Source organism: Carcharodon carcharias, chromosome 3 (assembly GCF_017639515.1).
Source record: "Carcharodon carcharias isolate sCarCar2 chromosome 3, sCarCar2.pri, whole genome shotgun sequence".
Lineage (NCBI taxonomy): Eukaryota > Metazoa > Chordata > Chondrichthyes > Lamniformes > Lamnidae > Carcharodon > Carcharodon carcharias.
In genome coordinates, this window is record NC_054469.1 from 105,170,550 (window position 1) to 105,192,842 (window position 22,293).

Below are 22,293 nucleotides of genomic sequence, written 5' to 3' on the forward strand. Positions count from 1 at the left end.
GAAGAGAACGCTGAGGGCATGGAGGCAGACCTCGGTAACCTCCAGGGCAGCAGGCACACCAGGGACGCCTTGGTCTAACGCTCCTTCATCTAGGCTGCCAAAGATCAGCTTCATCCTCAAGCCAGGGCTGCTGCTTCCAACCCGGATTTCTGAAATGACCCTTACATTTGAACCCAAAGTCCACTCAGTGCCTGTGCAATAAAATTTAGAGCCACTCACATCCAGCATTACATACTGGCGTACCCTGCACCAAAAAAATAAAAAAGTTGAAGCACACTCAGGCCATGACGACACAAGAAAATTTACCTCATGTTAACACTCAAAACAACTTAACAGAACCTTCACTGGTCTTTAATACCAGACCAGTTAAAATAAACAAAATATTGAACAACAGAAGGTCACCCGTGACCAGTCCCTCTTGTGCTTATGGTGCCTTAAACTTACAGTTGTGGGTGCTACGTCTAGGTGCTCCCCTCTCGCTGGCACTGGCATTGGAGACACCTGCTGACCCTGTTGTCCTGTTGGCCTTGATGACCTCGGCTGTTGCCCTTTGGCCAGTGGAGCCTGTGCTGACCCCGCCTGGGAGGGAGCAGCCAGTGCCATGGCTGGCATTTCCCCAGTCACCACAGCCTCATCAGATGCCATGGTAACTGGCAGCTCCCACCATCCGGAGCACCCTGAGAGGAGCCTGCAGAGATGACAGGCAGTTCGTGCACCAATGTGAGGCCACTTATGGTCGCACTGGTGCCTGGTTCAGAGAGTGGGTGTGAAACAGGTGCTTCTTAAGCCTGGTGGGCCTCTGGCATCAGGGGTGTGTCTTCAGGGTCCTGCGATTGGGTGTGTGGAGGCAAACCTAAGGGAGAACAAGGACATGTCATTAGTTTAAACCATCACACTGACACTGTGCATGCCAGGCACCGTGGTGAGACCATGGAGATCTGCATCATGGTGCCATCGTCTTTCAATGATCAATGTGGAAAGTAGTTTCGAGGTTTCCATCAATGATGAGACTAGACAAGAATGTTTGCAACATCTAAAACTCTCACCTCTGTGCACTGCACTTTTACCTTCGTCTGACACTCCAGCCTCTCCGCAGCCAGTTGACTGAGGTGCGTGGTGCCTCTCCAGCTCCACGCCATCCTGCCTGCATCTGGAAAGGATTAGGAGGTTAACGGGGCCTCCGCTAGCCCATGACCTTTCAATGTTGTTATGGGCCATCCTCTCCCGAAAGGACAGAGGAGCATAGATTAGTCACCTCTCTACCTGCAGCAGTATTGCAGCCTGGCCAACCCTATCTGAGGATCACCTTGCAGGGCACACCTGAGTTGTGGCCCTCGAGCCGCAAGGCACTTAGCCCAAGCAGCCAGGGCTCACCCCTTGGCCAGCGCCAGCATCATTGCCAGTTGGCACTCAGACTCTAATAGCCCTGAGCTCCACGGTGGGACGGCCAGACCATAACACTTCATCACACTGATCCATGCTAACACGGTACTCGCCCTTCCTAAGCGCAGCAGGTTATTAAACCTCTGCAGCACTGGACCCAGGTGCGCTGCACAACATCATGGCTGCTGACCAGCACTGCCACCTCCTCCCAAACTCCTTTCGTTAGGTGCAGTGGCCTCCTCCTTCCATCCCTGTGGACAAGGGTGTCCCTCCTGGCAGCCACCTCCCCTAGGAGGACCACAAGGCACTCATCAGAAAACTGAAGGGCCGAGTGTCCACCCAACCTGCCCCATAGCCTGGCGTCTGCAGCTGCATTACTCTTTATAATTTATACTGGCCTGCTTACAGAGCTGGAGTTCTCCTTACTGCTGCAGCCTGCCAGGGCTTGACTATGTTGGTTTTAAACCAGCTGCCGTGTCACCTTTGGATCCAGCAGCCAACAGGCCCCCGTCCCCGCTTGCCAACCAGTGAAGAGCCGTGTTTCACGCTGGGTGGGCCTTAAGTGTGAAATTGTGGTTGAGGGCCGATCACGGGCTGCAGACCGTTTCTCGCCCACTCCCAGGCCCGCATGCCATGCCCACCCAATGGCCTCAAAATTCTGCCCTCTGTTTATACAGTCCATTTAAAAGCAGCAGTGGCTCTATTACTGACCTCTGGGGTCATCACAGTATAACTTCATTCAGTCTGAAAAACAATCGTTCACCAGTACTCTCAGCTTTCTGTCTCTGAACCCATTTCGTATCCAAATTGCCACTTCCCCTTTAATGCCCCCATAGACTTCAATTTTGTGAACAAAATCTATAATTTAGGTACTTCATCAAGTGCCTTTTGAAAGCCCAGTTACACAACATCTACTGCTCTAGCTTTATGACTCCTCTGTTACTTCAGCAAAGAACAACAATGATGGGATTAAAACAATTCAGTGACTTGTGCTCCCTGTGAATGTGGTTTCCCTGTAGGAATTAGGATCAATTCACAACCCTGAGAAAATCTAAGGCTGAGATCTTCCGGTTCTGGCCGTGGCAGATGCGATGAGGCAGCCAAAAGTCCACTGACTTTGGTGGCACTGCTAAATCGCGCACCAGAAGATGCCGCCATTAGTGATACACTCAATCTTGTGAACAGCTAAACTATTGAATGACACCATTGATTATTTTGTGTTGAAATCCTTGTACTGCCCTCTTGGAAGAGTGGAAAACTGTGCAATTTCAAACTATTGCAATGACTTATATTTGGAAACTAGAGATTGAATCGATGTTATATGATACATGAAGGAGGGGAGGTAATGGCATAATGGTGTTGTCACTGGGCTAGTAATCTAGAGATCCAGAATAATGCTTTTGGGATCTGGGTTCAAATCCTACCATAGAAGATGAAGGAATTTAAACTCAATTAAAAAAATCTGGTATTAAAAGTCTAATGATAATTATGAAATGATTGTTGTAAAAACCCATCTGGTTCACTGTTGTCCTTTAGGGAAGGAAATCTGCTGTCCTTACCTGGTCTGGCCTACATGTGACTCCAGACCTACAGTAATGTGATTGACTCTTAAATGCCCTTTGAACTTGGGTAATAAATGTTGGCCTGGATAGTGATACCCACATCAAACAAATGTTGACCTCTAAGTCTTTTTGCTTAAATGTTTTCTTTTCCATATTGGACCTGTTACTATGTAATTCAAAAGTTCCAAACATAACATGCCTTCATAAAAATAAAACCCTTTGATGTCTGCAGAACAGCAAGCAGTAAAATCAAAATTATAATTGCATTGTGCTTCTTTAGCCTATAATGGAATAGTAATTTCTCAGATTCTACTTTGAAATTAGAATTGGTCAAAAACTACTGTAAATAGATACTATTTGTTAGTGAAAGATTTGTGTATTTTTAGGGTTGTGGAAGTCTCATACTAACAATTAAATTAAAGAAAATAAAAAAGACCATTAATTCATCCTTTAATTCTAAACAAATCTTTCCTTGAAAATGTCTCACTTAAGAATTACACTGCCACCCGTGACAATCTAATTTCAGCATTTTGTTTTTTCAATTTTTAAATTATTAATTTACTAGTAATTTATTTGACAATGCAATTACTACTTTCCTACCAATAAATGCATTACTCATATGGATTCAAATATTTTTATGTGTAAGTGTGTGTCAGACTTTAGTCAGAATTTACAGAACTTTTCGGGGATGGAGGCGAGAAGGCTGCGAAAATGGCTTTGGAAGGTGTTGGCGTTGTAAGGGCAGCTGCCCAACAGCTTATCACCACCATACCATATTGCCAGCGGTGGAAAAGTTGGCACAGCGACCCCCTTGCTGGGAGCCTAATTGAGCCACTTAAGTGGCCAATTAAGGGCCACTTCCCACTTCTCCGGGCATTTTGCCCATGTCAGTATGCTGCCGCTGTGTTGGGCCACCATCCAGTGAAACCAGGTGGCCTCCCTGCAGACTCCTGGGGTGGATTGGGGCAATGCCTCCTTTATGGGCATCTCATTGCCCATGGAAAGGACCCCAGTGGCAATGCTCATCTCCATACCTAACTCTGTGCCACCAGCACAGCGGGGTTGCCTCCTGCTTTCAGCCTAACATTGGACTCCTGCCTTTTAGCAAAATCCAGCCTTTTGTGTGAACTTGCTTATTTTGCAATTTATGTATTCTTGGGTTGATGTGATAAAAGCAGAAGTAGGACAAGAATTCCCAGGTCTCATCTGAACACAACACACCCTGACACCCTATGGAGTTTTAACATATTCTATTTTTGAAAAGCAAAGGCAGGTCCATAGGGAATTAAATACTGAAAAATGTTACCATTGTGTAATATAAACTGAACACTTTATGCTTAACACTGCCATCTCATACTGGAACAAAATCTTCATAAGCTGCTTTACAACTGTGCAACTCATGAGTATTTAAGCTGTTGCCTACTCGTGGGATAAATACAATAACATGACATCCTATATGTGTTTTACATGAGTATGAAACTGTAAGAAGAACAGGGTTTCTAACTGTGTGTCCATTATTTAAAGATGTCTATTTAGTACACATCATTTTATTTTTTTCTTGGTTTCCTCATAGTTAATATTGAAAGCCAATAATGTATATAACCAGACATCCAGGACCTTGACAAGAATTAACTGCAGAACAGTATCATGAAAATCTGGTGACAGTAAATGTCCCCTAGAGATGAATCAAACTAGAACATTTTACTCAGCCTTAATATTTTTAAACCAGATGCTTTCTTTTCTGTAGGGCGTCTAAGTGGTGTTTTTCATTATGATCAACGGATTCGATATTCACTTACTTTCCCTGCTGCTAAACTAGCATGTGAGCAAGACTTTGGCGCTGCGGTGGCAACTAGGGACCAGCTTCACACCGCCTACCTTGCTGGGCTAGAGGGATGCAGAGCAGGTTGGATTTCATCAGGAGAAGTAGCTTATCCCAGGATACACCGAAACTGGAATTGTGGCCAAAACAGAGTCGGCATTATATCATATGGAGTCAAGAAGAACCTTCTGGAAAAGTGGGATGTGTATTGTTACAAACTTGATGATGACTGTCCTGCTTATAATAAATCACAACAATTGGAAGACAAATCTTCTAACAGCAAATCAGTGAATCTGTTATTGGAAGCAGTAATACCTTCCCCTTGGAACAATTTTTCCAAGACACAAGAAATTGCTGAAGCAGACCTGACCCAGATCCAAAACAAAACAACTCAGTTCCCAAATGCAGTAATGCCCAGTTTTCATAGCAAACATACTAATGATCTATATGGCTCAGAAATATTAACTTCAGCTAATGTCACTTTTGGAGAAACTTCAACTGCCTCCTCCACCAACAGTTCAGAAAAAGACAATGTTAAGGAATTAGTGAAACCATTTATGACTGAGAACAATGATAAAAATTCAAATAGTAAGTATCCATTACAAGCAGAAGGAAGAGATAAAATTATTACAGCTACTCAGTTAAGTGCAAGTTGGTCAAAATTTGAAATAATGAACAACTTGACCAATGAGACCAATAAAGGATACTATTCAAACGAGGCAAACAATTCAACTGTGAGTTCCTCTGAAATAACTGCAGAGATGTTACAAATTTGGAATGTGACTATCGATGAACCTAAAACCTATAAAAAAGACAATGATTCAGAACATAAAGATTTCAAATCCCCTCAAGCTTCACTTAAATACAAAAGCAGCCCTGATAGAGGAGGTATTCCCTACATGAATACACCATATCAGTATGAAATGACAACTGTCACACAACAACTCCCTAAACAAACTGTCCTTAGTAAAGTTAATATGACAGAAGCAGATCAAGGAAGTCCAGATCTTTCAAACAAATTTCAAAGCAATACTTATTCAGACTTAACAAATTCATTTTTACTCACTGACCAGAATAAGAAATTTGCATTTGAAGGCAAATATGGTAGTTTGAATGAACTGACATCCACAGAATTTGCCAAACAAATATTAAAACAGCCTTCATCAGTTTATGAAGATCAGCAAGAGTTTATGGTGGGTAATATCTCATTAGTGACTCTTGAATCTGCTAAATATATAGCCAACCCTGTGATTACAAGTCAAACTGTACAACCAAACATGCATTTGGTGACAGGAAAACAAAAGTTTTCATCTCAAATATCATCAGTTACAAAAGGCTCATCAGAAGCTGATGATAAGTTAAGAAGACCGGTAACAAATACATTTGAAACTGAGACATCTTCATCTGTCATAAGCACTGTAACACCAGGGCTAACTTTAGAGTATGCTATCAATGACACAAAAGATCCACATCATCACTCTGTCTTAAAACCCAATGGGAACTCTTTGAACACATTAGGACAGTTCTCTTCATCAGATTCAAGAGATATGGAGTGGGTAAATCAGCATGTTGATGTAATTAACAATACACATTCACTGTTGAACCTGAGGAAGTACGTTACAGAAATGAGGAAAAATAACAAATCAGGTTTACCTTTTCAAATAGAGGGATATTATACTGAAGGGAACATAGATCAACTAGATACAGTTAATATAAAAGAGAAAAAACTTTTGGGAAAGGTTGCTAAGGATATTACAACCCACCAACTGACACCCACTACGCATCTGCCAACTTCACTAAGTATAGTGTCAAGATTAGACAATGCTGCATTGGTAGAGATGACCTCTATAGAGAATAATTTTCATCCTAAAACACTTAAAGTAGATGACATTTCACATCCTACAGAAAAGAAACAGGACCATCTGCTGGATTCACCCAGAAGAGGTGAAACAACCCTTTCAGGAACAAAGAGTAATTATGAGGCAGTGCTGAACCATCTGCAGATACCTGATACAGGTCTTCCACAAAGTGTAGATAAAACAACACAGCTAGCTACACCTAGTCTAGATGTAGCAACTTTTCCAGAGACATCCGCTACCGGCTTAAATGTAGAACCTATAACATTCAAAGCACAAATCTTTTCACAAGCAGCAGAGCCCAACATTGACCAACTGGGGAAAATAAATATAAAATCAAACATTATTTTAAATAATGTTGAAAAAAAATCATTTGTATCCCGAGTCAATGATGGGATTAAGCTAAATATTCCTGTTACACACAATCCAGAATCACAAGCAACAGTCAATACAGAAAGAAATGAGCATGTAGATGCAACCAGTGAAATAAATACAGTTCAACCAATTGCATACAGTATAGATCACACATTTGAACCAGTGCAATCCACAGACAGTGAAAGAATGGAATCTATCGTATCCACTGGAGAAAGAACATTTCAACCAACCATTTCCACTGGAGATGCAAGAAAAATGCAAAAGAATCCGGCCCCTCAAAAAGAAAACAACAATAGCCTTCTTCAGACACTGATACACTCCCTTAGTAATGTACAACAGACCATCACCTCTAAAGCAGAATATAAAGCTCCTGTAAATGTAACAACTACTAAGAATTATTTACGGATGACCAGAAAAGATGGCAAAGTTCAGCCTTCAGTAGACAAAGGTACAAGTACACTCCAGGAAGTTACAACTATTACTAACATCTTTAAGCCATCTTTCAGGCTTAGTGAGAAGAGTGTAGTGCAGCCAAACTCTGCTGGAGGTGTCAGGGAAGCCATTTCACACACATCCACTGGAACACATAGAGATCCGGTGGTAAAAGGCACAGAAGGGGCTCCATTATCAAAAGAAGAAACTAGTCATTATTATGTGACACATTTGACTGATGTGGAGATCTTTTCCTCATTGGATGTAAAAGATGTTTCCAACATCACAGATATTGTCCCTGAGTTTTCATCCTCAGCTGCATCATCTATAAGTCCTGTAGCTGTACAAACACCTGCAGCATATGGGCTGCATCTCCTGTCTACATTAGTCTCTCCTGTTGTCACCACAGAAACACTACCAAAACAAGATAAGGTACATCCATCTACTTCCTCATTTGTAACTTCAGGTAAGTGAAGGTTTATTTAAAAAAAATAAATGAAGTAAATATCTTTTTTTAATTGTAAAGTACCTGATGAAGCAATCAGATTCCACAGCACATATAAACTTCTTTTGATTTATAATTGATCCTGCAGGGTTACAAATTATTCAGTGAGTGTGGAATTCTAATAGGCAACTTGCCACCCATAATATCCAAAATGCCATCAGTTATGTTGCTTATTCTTCACCTTTTCCATAGAATCTTTTTACAAATTCCATCAAAATATTTTGGATTCATTAATTCATAAAGATTATGCTCCTGAGGTAAAATATGTAAGTTCTGTCTCACAAAAGTTTTAATAAGAAAGTGCAGGACAAATTTGAAATCCTGTTATTTGGCATGGCATTAAATATGTCATTGTTAAATGATAATTACTTTCAGTATATCATTTTGAGTGTTATGTGCAATGTGATGGGTTGAATCCAGAAAGCAAGCTGCAAATCTCCTAATGCACTATGCTTCATGTTAGATTCGTGTGGTGGTGTGATGAGACAAACCAAAGGAAGATTTCAGACACCACACTATCCAGAATCCTACCCAAGTAACATGGATTGCACCTGGGTGATTGAAGCTTCTGCCGGATATCTCATCCGTTTGGATTTTATTTCCTTGTTTATTGAAGAACACAGAACATGCAAGTATGATTATGTGGTTGTTTATGATGGCAAAGGACCCGGCAAAGTCGAAATGGGCAGGTAACCGCTGATAATTATTAATTATAAACAAGGAGGGCTATGAGATACCTAAGGGGTGTTCTAAAAACAAATTAAGATATGTAAGAAGATAAGTAATTTCTGTAAAAGAAATGTTGGTTATAAGATTGTGTACTGCCTAATTGCAATGTGTGTAAGGTGTAATTGATTTTCATGAATTATTTATAAATTTGTTAATAACTTCTACTGTATTGGACAATTTTATAAAGCTTAAGAATTCTCGAGCAAAATCATTCACAGCTGTAGTTACAGCAACATTTTGTGCAGCAATCTAATGGTTATGGTGCTTGTGATTAGCAACTCAGAGGCTGTGAACTCTAAATGACAGTGTAGCAAGATATGGAATTGAAATCAATAATCTAGCAATTTGTGAATTGGCACCTGAAAGTGATCATAACATCTGTTTAATTGTTGTAAAAACACAACTTGGTTCTAACGTTTTCAAGAATGGCTTGGCCTACATATAACACTAGTCCTGTGCAACATGCTTGCTGTTTAGGACCTCAGAGCAATTAAGGGTGGGTAATAAATGTGATATTATCAGTGATGCCCACCTCATAAGATCATTTTTTAAAAAAAGCTGGAACCAGGAATTTTTACATTGTATGATGAAGGTTAAAAATGAAACTTTGCAAAATGTGCTACAACTTTTATTAAGTACCACTGTTTACTTGTGCTAAAGTATTAGCTGCAAATAAAAACTCTTCCTTTCCCGTTCAACCTCACTGAATCAGATTCTGTGGATCTGAAGTGCCACCACAGCTCCAGGGGTCTTCCAATACAATGAGCATCACAATGAAATCGGACTCCTCGATGGAACTAGAGGGATTTTCAGCTCAGTTTAGCACTTTTCAAATTCCAGCAGGTAAATGTTATTTTAGTGGACTTCAATTTTTTTATTTGTTTGCTGAAGTAAAAATGATAGAATTTGAGGTTAATCTTTTTATTCAAGACCTAGAAGCTGCCAACTAATTTAGCAATTGCCTGGTGGGGAGATGGTGGTGTAGTGGTAATCTTACTGGACCAGCAGCCCAGGCTAAGAGCATGGATTCAAATCCCACCACGGTAGCTAGTGGAATTAAAATTCAATCAATAAATCTGGAAAATAAAGCTGGTCTCAGTAATGGTTTCATGAAGCTATCATTGATTATCATAAAAGCCCATCTGGATCACTACTGTCCTTTAGGGAAGGAAATCTGTCATCTTTACCTGGTCTGGCCTATAATATGTGACTTCAGACCCCCACAGCAATGTGATTGACTCTGAAATGGCCTAACAAACCACTCAGTTCATGGACAATTAGGGATAGGCAACAGTGACTCACATGTCCCATTACTGAAAAATGAAAAAACTGAAGCTGCTGACCTGTTCATTTTCTTGATCTCTCTGTCTCTGATTCCTCTAGGTTATATCCATCTGGTTGGAGGAAAGAATAAATATAATGGTAGAATAGAAATTGTGTCTGATGGACACTGGGAAGGAATATGTGCTAAACAGTGGACCAATAGAGATGCCATGGTGGTGTGCCGCCAACTTGGCTTCAGTGGACCAGCATTAGCCACAAGGTAAATAAGACATGGGAGCTGAATGGTGAATGTTGTACATGAAAGATCTGTTTCATTGTTTGCATTTACAGAAATAATACGGCAGACCTTGTCATGGAATTTTGGGAGATGCTAGCTCAGAATTAGTTGCTTCACATTCATATGTTCACCTCCAAACACACAGGCCAGAATTTTACATTGAACATGCGGGTGCGTGCCCGACCTGGAATCCCATGAAATCATGCTAGAAGACGCCGGGTGCGCGTTCTGATGTCATTGTGCTCGCATTGCAACATTATGTTTGGCAGGTGTGGTTTGAAGTTGGAAGTGCGCCCACCGAAAATTCAGTGGGCAATTAAGCCTATTAAGGAGCCAATTGGCAGTGATTTTACCTGGCCCGTCCACTTTGTGATTGGTGGACAGGCCAATGGGCCAGGTGACCTTCACGTTTTCATTACAAACTCCATGCAGGGTGGGATGAGATGTCCAAGGTTAAATAAAATAAAATAAGACATTTGAGGGATGATCTGCTATGTAATCTGCTGTCAGGCGCTTGAATTTGTAGCCTTGACACAGCTTGTAGCATTTCATTGAGACCATTTCATTTTAAATTACTGCAGCTCCCTGAGGCAGCTCCACAGCAGCTGTCAACCTTCAGGGAGTGCCTGCCCGCACCCTCACTTCTCTCGCGCCGGCCATCTTCTCACAACCCCAGGCAGCGCTGAGCCTTTCTCAGCACGCATTTCACACTGTCTGCAAGTTAATTGGCCAGCCGGTGTGAAATCGCAGTTGGGGGCGGAATGCGGCCAGGAGCACATATCGCGTCCTCTCCTGGGCCCACCAATCGCATGTGCCCGACAAGCGTAAGATTCAGGCCATAGGAACCAATAGACCCACCTCTCCCACTCCCAGAGCTGTTATCTCAAAAATATGTGGGACACATTAAAATAGGTTTTGCAGGCTCTTTGGGTGGAATTGTCCATGCCCGCTGGCGTACTTGGTGGCGGGGCTGGACAATATGATGAAAAGGCCAAAAATCATTTTCACAATGTTGTGAAACCATTGATGGCAGGGTGTGTTTCCAGCCATCGAATGTCGGAAGCCTCATTGTAATATACCTGCATCTCGTTATAAAGCTAGCCTGATGGACTCACCCCCCCACACTGGATCCCCTGCCCATGCCAACGTGTTTCACAACTACACACGGTGAACACTCCCCTCGGGACTTTGAGGTTTGTTTGCCTACCTTGCTTCGGTCAGCACTCACGGTCATCAGCGCCAGGCTTTACAGACAGCACCACAGCACTTTTAGGGGTTCTCATGGGCAGGTCTCTACCTACCAGACCAGCCATAAGGCAAGGGTGGCTTTTCAATGTTTGCAGGGCTGGGGCTTGCTTGGGGCAGAGGGAGAAGTGGCCTCAGGCAAGGGAAGAGGCTGCAGGGCGAGGGATGTACTGAGGAAGGGGGTATTTCAGGGTTTGTGTGGGGGCACAAGTTGATCTGTGTAAGTGGCCTCAAGATGGTGAGGGCTGAGGAGGCAGTCTCCAAAGGAGATGAGGCAAGATGGAGATATGAGGGTATGTGTGAGAGAATAGGTGGTGATGTCTCTTGAGTTGGCAGCAAATGAGGTGCCAGTGAATGTTTGATGGGCTTACGTGTGTGAGTTTAGAGTGATGAGATGGTTGCCTTACCCTCGTGTCCTGGATGAGGTCATTCATCCTCTTTCTACATTGGATGGCTAACCTCTTCTGTGCAGCGCTGGCACTGACCACCACTGCCATCACCTCCCAAGCTGGATTGATGATGTTGCTGTCCCTCCTGCGGCCAGAGCGGGGGTAGAGGACATCATGGTGGGCCTTCACAGCTCCCAAAAGGTGCTTGAGAAAAGCGTCACTAAACCTGGGGGCTGCAGTCTTCTTGCTTTTCATGGCCATGTCTTATTTGCAGCAGTCCTGGGCTGGAAGCACTGAGAGGTGCACGTGGCTGTACTTTAAATGTGGAGCCCGGCCTGATGAAGCAGCGAGGTGACAGTGTGGTGGGCAAATTGGAGCCCGCCCGCCATGGAAATGGTGTGTTTCCCAAGAATGCATAATTTAAGTGACGGGTTTGGGACGATACGACATGAGAAGCCGCCATTGCGGCCAGTGGGTAAAACATCGTTTTACCCACCCACTATCGCACTTAGTGCAAATCTGGGATGATTCCGCCCTTTGCATCCTCCTCACAGCTTACTTTCCCACCCAACTTTGTTTTATCAGCAAACTTGGATATATTACACTGGGTCCCAGCCTCTAATTCATTGAAAAAGATTGCAAATAGCTGATGCCTAAGAACCCTTGCTTGCTGTACCTGACTCGTTACTGCCTGACAACCTAAAAATCGACCCATTTATTCCTACTCCTTGTTTGCTGTCTATTAACCAATCCTCAAGTCATGCTAATATATATTACCTACAATCACATGAGCTCTAATTTTGTGTAGTAAAGCGGTTTGTGATGGGCAGTTTATGATACTGGGAATAAATTGTGCCTTCTTTTTTTCTCAGATTTAATGTGAGTCGGCAAGATATTCAACAAGCAATTCCATACATTAAATGCAAGGGAGATGAAATGACACTGCAGGACTGTGATATCAGAAGGACTGGTAAATGTACAACCAGTGAACATGCAGCAGTGATCTGCCAGGGTAAGCCATTCTATCCAGCTGCACTCATACCCTACTGGCAACTTCTGAGGTTTGATACTCCAACCTTATTATTGGGATAGAGGATGGGCCTATAAAAACATGTTTAGAAACAACTGTTATCTATTGTTCTATGATGAACAAATAGAACATAGATAATGCTTGAATTAATCATTGCATGACACAGAAACTGATTTTTTAAGAAGTGGAACAGACACATATCTTTTGTCTTATTCAGTGAGTATTTCAGTGCATGAATACAGACTTCTTACTGAGGTTTCTTCCCAATTGTCTATCCATGTTTTCCATAAAAATGAAAGTCTATAGATAAGATTGAACTTGCTATGAGCCAAAACATGTACAGGGTGAACAACCTACACTTATGTTGGGTTATGCAACAAAACTAGAATGGGATAGCACTCTTGCACTCACTGAATTGATGAAGAAAAATGCACATTGCAGACCATATTGTTCTGGCTAAACCAATAAATACATTTATGTGGCAAATAAATGTTTGTAGAAAGAATAAATCTGCAGATTAAATGGCAATATATCAATTATGTTTACTGGTACATGAAATAATTTTTTGCACTCAGTATAACAATACAGTTCAGGTTTCTTAGTCCCTTTGTAGAGTTCTTTAACTCTACATATAACTAAAGTTATATGGCATACATGAGCAATCGTACCATGGAGTTTCCATTCATGGCGGTGATGTGCAGCTAAGTGGATGAGTCCCTTGAATTAAAACAATTGCCATCTGTTGTCATACTTTTTCCTAACCTGAGCTGTCTCAGTCAAATATCAGTCAAAATCAGCACAAGCACAAGGGTAGAAGCTGGCCAAATGAATAGTTAATACCTTATAACGGTATGATAAATTTTCATATTGGGAATTCAGCTGTGCACTTTGTATGATTTTCCGTCCCTTGAAACTAAAATTGTGAGTTCACAACCTACCATTGAAAGTCACGAAATTGAATTCAATAAATCTGGTAATTTGTGGACCAGAATCAGAAAAAATGGCCACTAAAATAGTTGATTGTGGTAAAAGCCTGACTAGCTTCATTCTTTCACAGGCAAGGACAATGACCACCCTTACCAGGTCTGGCTCTTGTTTACATCAAGCGATCTGATTCTTGTTTAAACTTCCAATCAACTCACTTATAAAATAAAATCCCTAAGAAGCCCCACTATTTCCTTCACAAGGCAACTAAAATTGGGCAATAAATGCCATACAGGCCAGTATCACGTCATGAGAACAAACAAAAATGAACTTTTGATGCATTCAGTTCAGCCTTGAAAATGGAAATATACCCCTCCATTACTAAGGAAATGATAATCTGTTCCTTCATACAAATTGTCTGCCCTTATCTAAATGGTTATCAAATCAACAACCCGGCCTGCTTTTCCACAGACATCTGATGGTCTGATGAGGACAGTTTTTAATTTAAACTTAAAGGGTTCAAACATACATATACACCAAAACTTTCAATGAAAAGCAGGGAGGATCCTAAATACGTCTCTCCGACTTTCAAGTTGTTACTTTGGAGATCAGTAGGAATTAATAACAAGGGGTGTTTGAGATGGTAAAATGACAATGAGGAAACTATTATTTTTACGTTCTGTAGTGAATGAACTGTTTGTGTTCAAATGCTGCATTCTGTTACCACGTCACCAAATGCATTCAGAGCAGAACTATGATGGTTTTATAACAAAAGGCATTGATTGAGCTGAATGCAAACTGAATTTGCTAATTTTATTAGTAAAGATAGGAGTTTGGACACCTCAAACCTGTGCATGCACTCAGAAGGGTTAACACTGTTTCCTAAGCAAGGATCACGTTCAGAAACTGTCAGAACTTTTCTAGCTTCCCTCTAACTGCTAAGTGCACATTTATTTAGAAAACTCCCTTTATCAAAACTGTGAAAAAGCTCTTTGATTTATTTGTCTTAAAATCTTATTTCCTCTTTTCCCCTTCCTGGGTATTACCATGCAATGCTCCATTCCCCAGCTGAGAAGATACGTACGTAAGTTACTTGTTGCCAAGATTCGACCATCATCACTATGAAATCAAACGTTGTGGAACAGTAAGCTTAATAACTCACTGCACCATTTGCTCTCCTTCTTGAGCTGTTTTGTTTTCAGTGCTTCCCACAGGAAGCAGAGAAAATTGGAGACTGAATCTAAATGTGTAGAAGGTAGAGAGTGCGTGTTCATATTGCACCACACTGCAGCATTCAGTATTGCGATTCCAACACACTACGCCCTTTTTTGTTTATTCTTTCATGGGATGTAGGCATCGCTGGCTAGGCCAGTATTTACTGTCCATCCCTAGTTGCCCTTGAGAAGGTGGTGGTGAGCTGCCTTCTTGAATCGCTGCAACCCATATGGTGTAGGTACACGCACAGTGCTGTTAGGGTGGGAGTTCCAGGATTTTGACCCAGCAACAGTAAAGGAACGATGATATATTTCCAAGTTGGTGGTAGAGGGAGTGAATGTTTGTGAATGGGGTGCCCACCAAGCGGGCTGCTTTGTGCTGGATAGTGTCAAGCTTTTTTAGTATTGTTTGAGCTGCACTCATCCAGGCAAATGGAGAGTATTCCATCACACTCCTGACTTGTGCCTTGTAGATGGTGGACAGGCTTTGGGGAGTCAGGAGGTGAGTTACTCACTGCAGGATTCCTAGCCTCTGACCTGCTTTTATAGCCACAGTATTTATATGGCTAGTCCAGTTCAGTTTCTGGTCAGTGATAACCCCCAGGATGTTGATCTTTTGATAATTCAGTGTAAAAATTTAAGAAAAGATTAATGAAGAATTGAAATTTGTGTTCCAGTATATGCTTGTGGCATGCTTAGTTTTACGAAACTTGGATTGGTAAACCCTGTGGTTTGGGTGCTATGGGTGTCCTTTGAAGTCCAAAATGGCGACCAAGGTGTGCACAATACTTCTGGGGCAAGTCACGCAGGATGTCATATTGATGGGGGCTTTAGCGCATGTGAAGTGAAAGTCCTGTGGAAGTAAGCACAGTAGGAGCTCATTGTGGAGCTCAAAGCCTCAGCTAACACCATCTGTTAATCATGCATGGCAAATAACATGTTCAGCAGCAGGAAGGACACCCACCCTCATCAATGCTATTTAAGTAAATGATGATCCCTTTAAATAGTATTGGTGGTCCTTTTTGTTGCTGAATGTGTATTCAGCCATGCATGATTAAGAGACGGTTTTAGCTAGAGCTGCAATGATTGCCTTCATTCTGCAGCAGTCTGTTGTGCCATCTACATCTGAGCCAACAAGGCAAACAAATGGCTGGCTACTGGGCAATGAGGGCTATCTGCTGACAACATGACTGATGATTTCCATATGCAACCTGGGCATGTGTGCAGTATGCATACAATGAAAGTAAGCTGCCACATGAAATGCGATAAGGGTGACCATTGACATGCTGAAATGGCCCTTTTGCTGCCTGGACCACTCTAGAGGAGTCCTGCAGTACTCGGAGGAGTGGGTGTCAATATCATCATGATCTGCTGTGTGCTGCATAGCCTGACCATTAGGAGGGGACAGACATTCCCACCAGCTATGTGGTGAGCAGCTCATGAACAGGAGCATGAGGAAGAGAAACATGAGGAGCTGGAAGGGAGGAGGCAAGCTAGAGAGCTCCTTTCTGCCTGGGCATTTGTATATGATACCAGTAACCACAATCCCAATTCCCCATTCACCAACTGTCCCACACCTTCCCTTCCCTCCCTTCGTCACTGACCATCACAGCGTTTGCTTGGCCACAATGCAAAAATAAAAGCCACCATAAAATAAATTTTTCAAACTAAATTTCTAAATCAAATCATTCCATATTGTGTAAAAAATTAATTACCCTTCTGAATGCCCTTAATGCATGTCTTCCATGTGCCCTTGTCATCCTAGTGTTACTGCACGGGTTGCAGCATGGCTGGTGTAAGGCTGCTGACTTGCAGGTGGGGAGATTACTGATGGCCTTGCAGGCCAACTTTGAGCAGATCCAGGACTAGGAGACATGGCTTCCGACTGCATAAGCCCAGTAAGGGCAGCAGCAGTCGGGGATGCATGGCTGAAAGGTAAGGGCAAGAGCACTGGCAAAGTGGGAGAATGAATGGTGTCAACCTGAGAAAAGACAGCAGGTTCACACTTCATGGAGTCACTGCCACTCCCTAGGGGCAACATTTCAGCAACATGTGTAATATGTTAGAGGACAGGTGGCTAGATTCCTGAGGTACTCTGCAAGCCCCTTTACACGCTGGTGTCCCCAGTCAGGATCATAACACTCTGAACTTGTGCGGCAGCAGGCTACCTTGTATGTCTCAGTCTGAACTTCCTCTGTAACATACAGATGTTGAGTGGCTTCTGCTTGTGGAAGCTTAAACTTTGGCAGTTAGATGCTCATTATGGCTGGGTCGCCAAGTGTGCTAATGGAGTTTGCCACCACTTTTACACTCGAAGGTATGGCTCGAATCTCAGAGCAACCTGTGCTATTCGGGGCTAAGCTCCCCCATGCTTCCTGACGTTGCACACAGACTTTCTGGCAAGTCTGTCAATGCACCAAACCTTTTGTTGTGCATACACATCAGCCTCTTTCTAAACCCTGCCCCATTGAATGCTGATCTGTGTCCTTTGCAGCAAAATCCGTGAGTGATTTTGCCCCTGACTTGTGCCTGATGTCTCACCATGTACAGATCTCGCCTCTGTGCTATCCTTTAAATTACTCATAGTTTCAGTATTTGAGCCGGTGGCTGTGAGAGTGGAATCAAGTGACACTGAATCTTGATCATCACTCTGTTCTTGGTGTTCATCCACTGCCTGGCCTAGTTGCACTTCTTAGATATCTGAAAGGAAAAAGGATAAGGTTACAGTGCAGGGAGGGGAAAGTAAGAGGCGTATTTGTAAATCAGAAGAAATTGCGGGGTGAGGGGGAAGAGGGTTGTGAGGAAGAGGATTAGGGAAGAGGATTCGATGCCTCCGTTGGCAATGACCTCAGCAGTAACTGTCCCAATAACGACCAGCACCATCCCCTCCATATATGGTTGGGATAAGCTGGCTCACCTGTTCCCCTTCGATTAGCTCCTGCTGCCTCCAGTTGTGTGCCACCTTCTTCTGCAAGACAAAGAGAAGTGTATAAGTGAGTGTTATGCAATTTGTTTGGCTGATGTGGCAGTCATGGTTGAATAGCTGACAGTGTGAACAAGCTGTGAGAAGTGGGTATGAGGCTTACATCAGTGCTAAGTGTGAGAGACTGCAGTGTAGCATATGAATGTTAGGAGTGAGTCCTGATTGATGGAGGCTGATGGGGGGTGAGTGATGGGGCTGTGGCGAATTGAGCAATATCTGATGCTAGTGGTGCAATTGGTGGAATATAGAATGTGAAGATGCATCCAATAACCATTTGAAATCAATGAACTTGTGGCCTGGGCCTCAGGCTTGACTCTTGGCATTGACCTACATAGTTATCTGCTCCCACTGCCATCTGAGCTTATGTCTGGAGGGTTATGTCTCCTGGATACTTAAGGATAAAAGGCATCTCTCCTTCTTTGCACCTTCTTGACCAAGGCCTCTAGTGCCCTGTCCGAAAACTTTGGAGCCATCTTTCTCCCATGTTGTGCCATTCTTGTATCTTTCCCAGGTCAGAATAAGTTGTAGAATGACTTCCAGCTCCTGCTCCAGCGACAATACACCATCCCTTTAAGAGGCGCAGGCTGATTTTAAGTAGTGAGGTCCAGCTCTAACGTGCTAGCCTCTCATGAATTTGGGTCGTCTTGAGGCATGCAACCACTCAAAAGCACAATGAGCACTGGCTGCACCCTACAATCATATTATTCAGCAGGCACGCTCCAAGTTGGCATGTTGCCTACATCTGTTGAACAGTTACGGATTAACCATGCATTGCAGTTCTTATGCCCGTTTTCAGGAGCTATCAAATTTAGTCTCCTTGGTGCCCAAATCTGATTTTTTAAACCCGTATTTAACCTTGAACTCATTGTGACTTTTGTACTTGGCTTGTCAAAATTGCTGTGTGGAGGAAAGTTTTGCTTTATATTAACATCACAAATATGGTAGGAAGATTTCCTCAAAATTATAATTGAAGGGGTGACAAAGAGTTATGTTCACCATAGTAACTTATAGGAAAAACACAAAACTATATTAATTTCAGGTAAACTTTTGAGGAAATTATGTGGCTGTACAATATAAAGATAGAATTTTTGCACACAAAGTTCAGTTGAAAGTCATTGTTTCAGTCTCTCATACAATGATTGAAGCTATGTGATTTTTCCAAGTTTTTATTCTCAGAATGATTCTTCAGAAAAGGCCATGAAAATCAGCTGTAGTCTGAAGTGGACTTGACCAACAGCTGTTAAAATATCAAAAACAAAATGCTGCAGATGTTGAAAATCTGAAATAAAAACTGAAAATGCTGGAAAATCTTCAGCATGCCCAGCAGACCTGAAACGTTAACTCTGGCTGGAATTTTCCAGCCCCCTTGGTGTTGGGCGTCAAGGTGGGTGGGGAGAGGAAATAGCGAGAAGGCCAAAAATCAATTTCACGCCATCGTGAAATCAGTTTGGAACCGCCTGCTCCACCTGTCAATGGTGGGCTGCGCTTCCCACCGCCATCAGAAACCTAATTTCAATACTTTAGCATCTCATTATAAGCCCTGTTCTCCAGAATCACCCCACCCCCCCACCCCAACCCCACACTGGATCATCCGAACACGCCAGCGTCATTGCACACCGACCTGTTTCACAATGGCACATAAGTAACATGCACCTGGCGAGCTGCAATTCGCTCAGGTTTTCAAGGTTTGTTTGCTCACCTTACTTCGGTCAGCACTCGCAGTCATCAGCACCAGGCTTCACAGACAGCACCATCACTTTTAGGGGGGCTCATGGGCATGTCTTTACTCACCAGACCAGCTATAAGGCAGGAGCGGCTTTTCAATGTCTGCAGGGCTAGCACTTGCTTGGGGAAGGGAGAGGTCACCTCAGACAAGGGAAGCAGCTGCAGGGTGAGGGCTTTGCTGGGGAAGGGGATAAGGGGCGTATCCCAGGGTGTGTGTGGGGGCACATGTCGAACTGTGCAAGTGGCCTCATGTTGAGGGCTGAGGAGGCAGATGAGGCCAGATGGAGATGTGCGGCTGTGTGTGAGAGAGTGAGTTGTAATGTCCCTTGAACTGGCAGTGAGTGAGATGCCAGTGAATGTCTGATGGGCTTGTGAGTGTCTGAGCTTAGAAATCATTCATCCATTTTCTGCACTGGATGGCCGACCTCTTGTGTGCAGCATTGGATCTAACTGCCTCTGCCACCACCTCCCAAACAGGAGTGGAGAGACTGATGGGCCTCCTGTGGCCAGAGCTGGGGTAGAGGACATCACGGCGGGCCTCCATGATATCCAGAAAGCATCCCAGGGATGCGCCATTGATTCAGGGGGCTGCATACTTCTTGGCTTTTGGGGCCATGTCTTCACTGGAGCAGTCGTGGGCTGCAAGCATTGAGAAGTGTGCGCGCGGCTGCAGTTTAAATATGGCGCCCTGCATGAGGAAGTGGCGTGGTAATGGAATGGCAGGCAAATCGGAGGCTGCCCACCATGGAAACGGCGTATTTCCCAGGAATGCACAATTAATGCGGCGAGTTTGGGACGATATGGCGTGAAAAGCTGCCATTACAGCTGGTGGGTAAAATGACGTCCCCCCCCCCACCCCTCCCCACCCCCTGTTACCACACTTTGTGCAGATTTGGGACGATTCCACCTCCTGTTTCTTTCCGCACAGATGCTGCCAGACCTGCTGAGTATTTTCAGCATTTTCTGCTGTTCAAATGTCATTGTATTTTGAAAACAGCAATGTAACAAAAATTTACTTTTTCTCTCGGTGCTGGAAGCCACACATAAGGGATTAGTACTTAATGTCTCACAAAGGATTCTTTAATAGAAAAAGGTACAAGCTTATTGTAGGGAACATAAAGATGGCCTGCAACAGTGATAAGTGACACTGAATCTTAGAAATTATCTTGTGTTAAAAACCCCAAAACATGATAATCACAAATAGACCCTAGTTGAATGCTAAATGATAATGTTAGATTATATTTTTAGAGAAAGCACTAGGATGAAAACATATTCCTCACCTCTTACTTTGAACTTATCACAGTTATGGAGTCGTGTGCAGCTTTAAAGAGTGCCGGCATTCTCGAGTCAGGGGTCTTCACCATAGATCCTGATGGTTTGGAGGATGGAGTAGATCCTTTTCCTGTGGAGTGTGACATGGTCTCTGACTCTGCAACAGGTTAGTAGTCCAGTATAACCAGCTTTTAATTAATATTTTAAATATTTGTAACAAACATGTGGAGCATTCTTCAACAAAAACATAGCTTCTATGTGTTTCCTAGATATTATTTTAAAATGATTATGTGTTGTTGAAGTGGAGTAAAATTTCACTTTACATAGAATTAGTTTGTTGATCAGATTAATTTTATGTCCTTTTTAGCAATAAAATTATTGTTCGAGCTTTGCAACTTTTTTTGGTGGTTTCTGGAAGTAGGCACAACTAAAAGATCAAATGTCACTTTTTTGACACAGAGCGGAGAGTTGTCCAAGTGTTAGGACAATGTTCAACTCTCAACTAACACCAACAAGACAGACTAGCTAGGCTTCCATCTCCTTGTTGTTTGTGGAACATTGCCATGTATAAATTGGCTGTTACATTTCAGTACCTAATAATCATGACTATAGATTTTTATTGAGAGTCAGCCTTGAGTTACATGATGAACAGAACTGACCTCAGACATACCAATTTAGGAGCCAAAACAGAATACAAATACCGTTTCAGCACCTGACTTTTGGGGCAAAATTTTTACCTTGGTGGGCGGGCTCGTGCCTGACCTGCTTGAGTGTAAAATGAGGTACGTTGACATCAGGCGAGCGTCCTGATGTCAGTGCACAATTGTGCGATATTTCGGTCAGTGGGCGCAAGCCGGAGTCAGCAGCGTGCCCGGCGACAATTAAAAGGCCTGTTAAGGTCATTAAAAAAGTACTTCAACGAAATTTTTCACTGTCTGTCCAACCTTTACACTTTTTAGGCAATCACATCCATGGACGGGATGAGGTTTCCAACAGCAAAGAAAAATAAAATAAAAAATTAATAAATTTCATTTATAACATGTCCCTGCTCATGTGACAGAGTCATCTCCCTGAGGCACAGAGCTACCTCAGGGAGATGAAGAATTCTGAAAAACAAAAAGAAAGAATTTTTAAATGTTAAAAAACATGTCCCCTCATGTGACCCTGTTATGAATGAGATGTAAATTTTTTAATTTTATTTTTATTTGCCATTGGAAACCTCATCCCACCTGTGGATGAGCTTTCCTAAGAAGTGCAAAGGCCCCTTGGCCTTTTCGCCTGTCCGC

General features: G+C 42.8%; 1 protein-coding gene across 5 annotated transcripts in view; it reads left to right on the forward strand.

Moving 5' to 3' along the window:
- LOC121276571 overlaps nucleotides 1–22,293 on the forward strand; it is a 54,296-nt gene that overhangs the window by 5,422 nt on the left and 26,581 nt on the right. For 3 of the 5 annotated variants that reach the window (XR_005942686.1, XM_041185137.1, XM_041185138.1), the window contains exons 1-6: nucleotides 5,970–7,896; nucleotides 8,399–8,624; nucleotides 9,377–9,507; nucleotides 10,048–10,207; nucleotides 12,732–12,871; nucleotides 21,039–21,173. Coding sequence is in view for 4 of the 5 variants with exons in the window: in XM_041185137.1 (XP_041041071.1) it covers nucleotides 6,045–7,896; nucleotides 8,399–8,624; nucleotides 9,377–9,507; nucleotides 10,048–10,207; nucleotides 12,732–12,871; nucleotides 21,039–21,173 (2,644 nt within the window). In the remaining variant the exon portion in view is untranslated. Of the gene's footprint in view, nucleotides 1–4,692; nucleotides 5,356–5,969; nucleotides 7,897–8,398; nucleotides 8,625–9,376; nucleotides 9,508–10,047; nucleotides 10,208–12,731; nucleotides 12,872–21,038; nucleotides 21,174–22,293 lie in introns of those variants that run through there. The other 2 variants (XM_041185140.1, XM_041185139.1) reach the window with 1 other exon arrangement.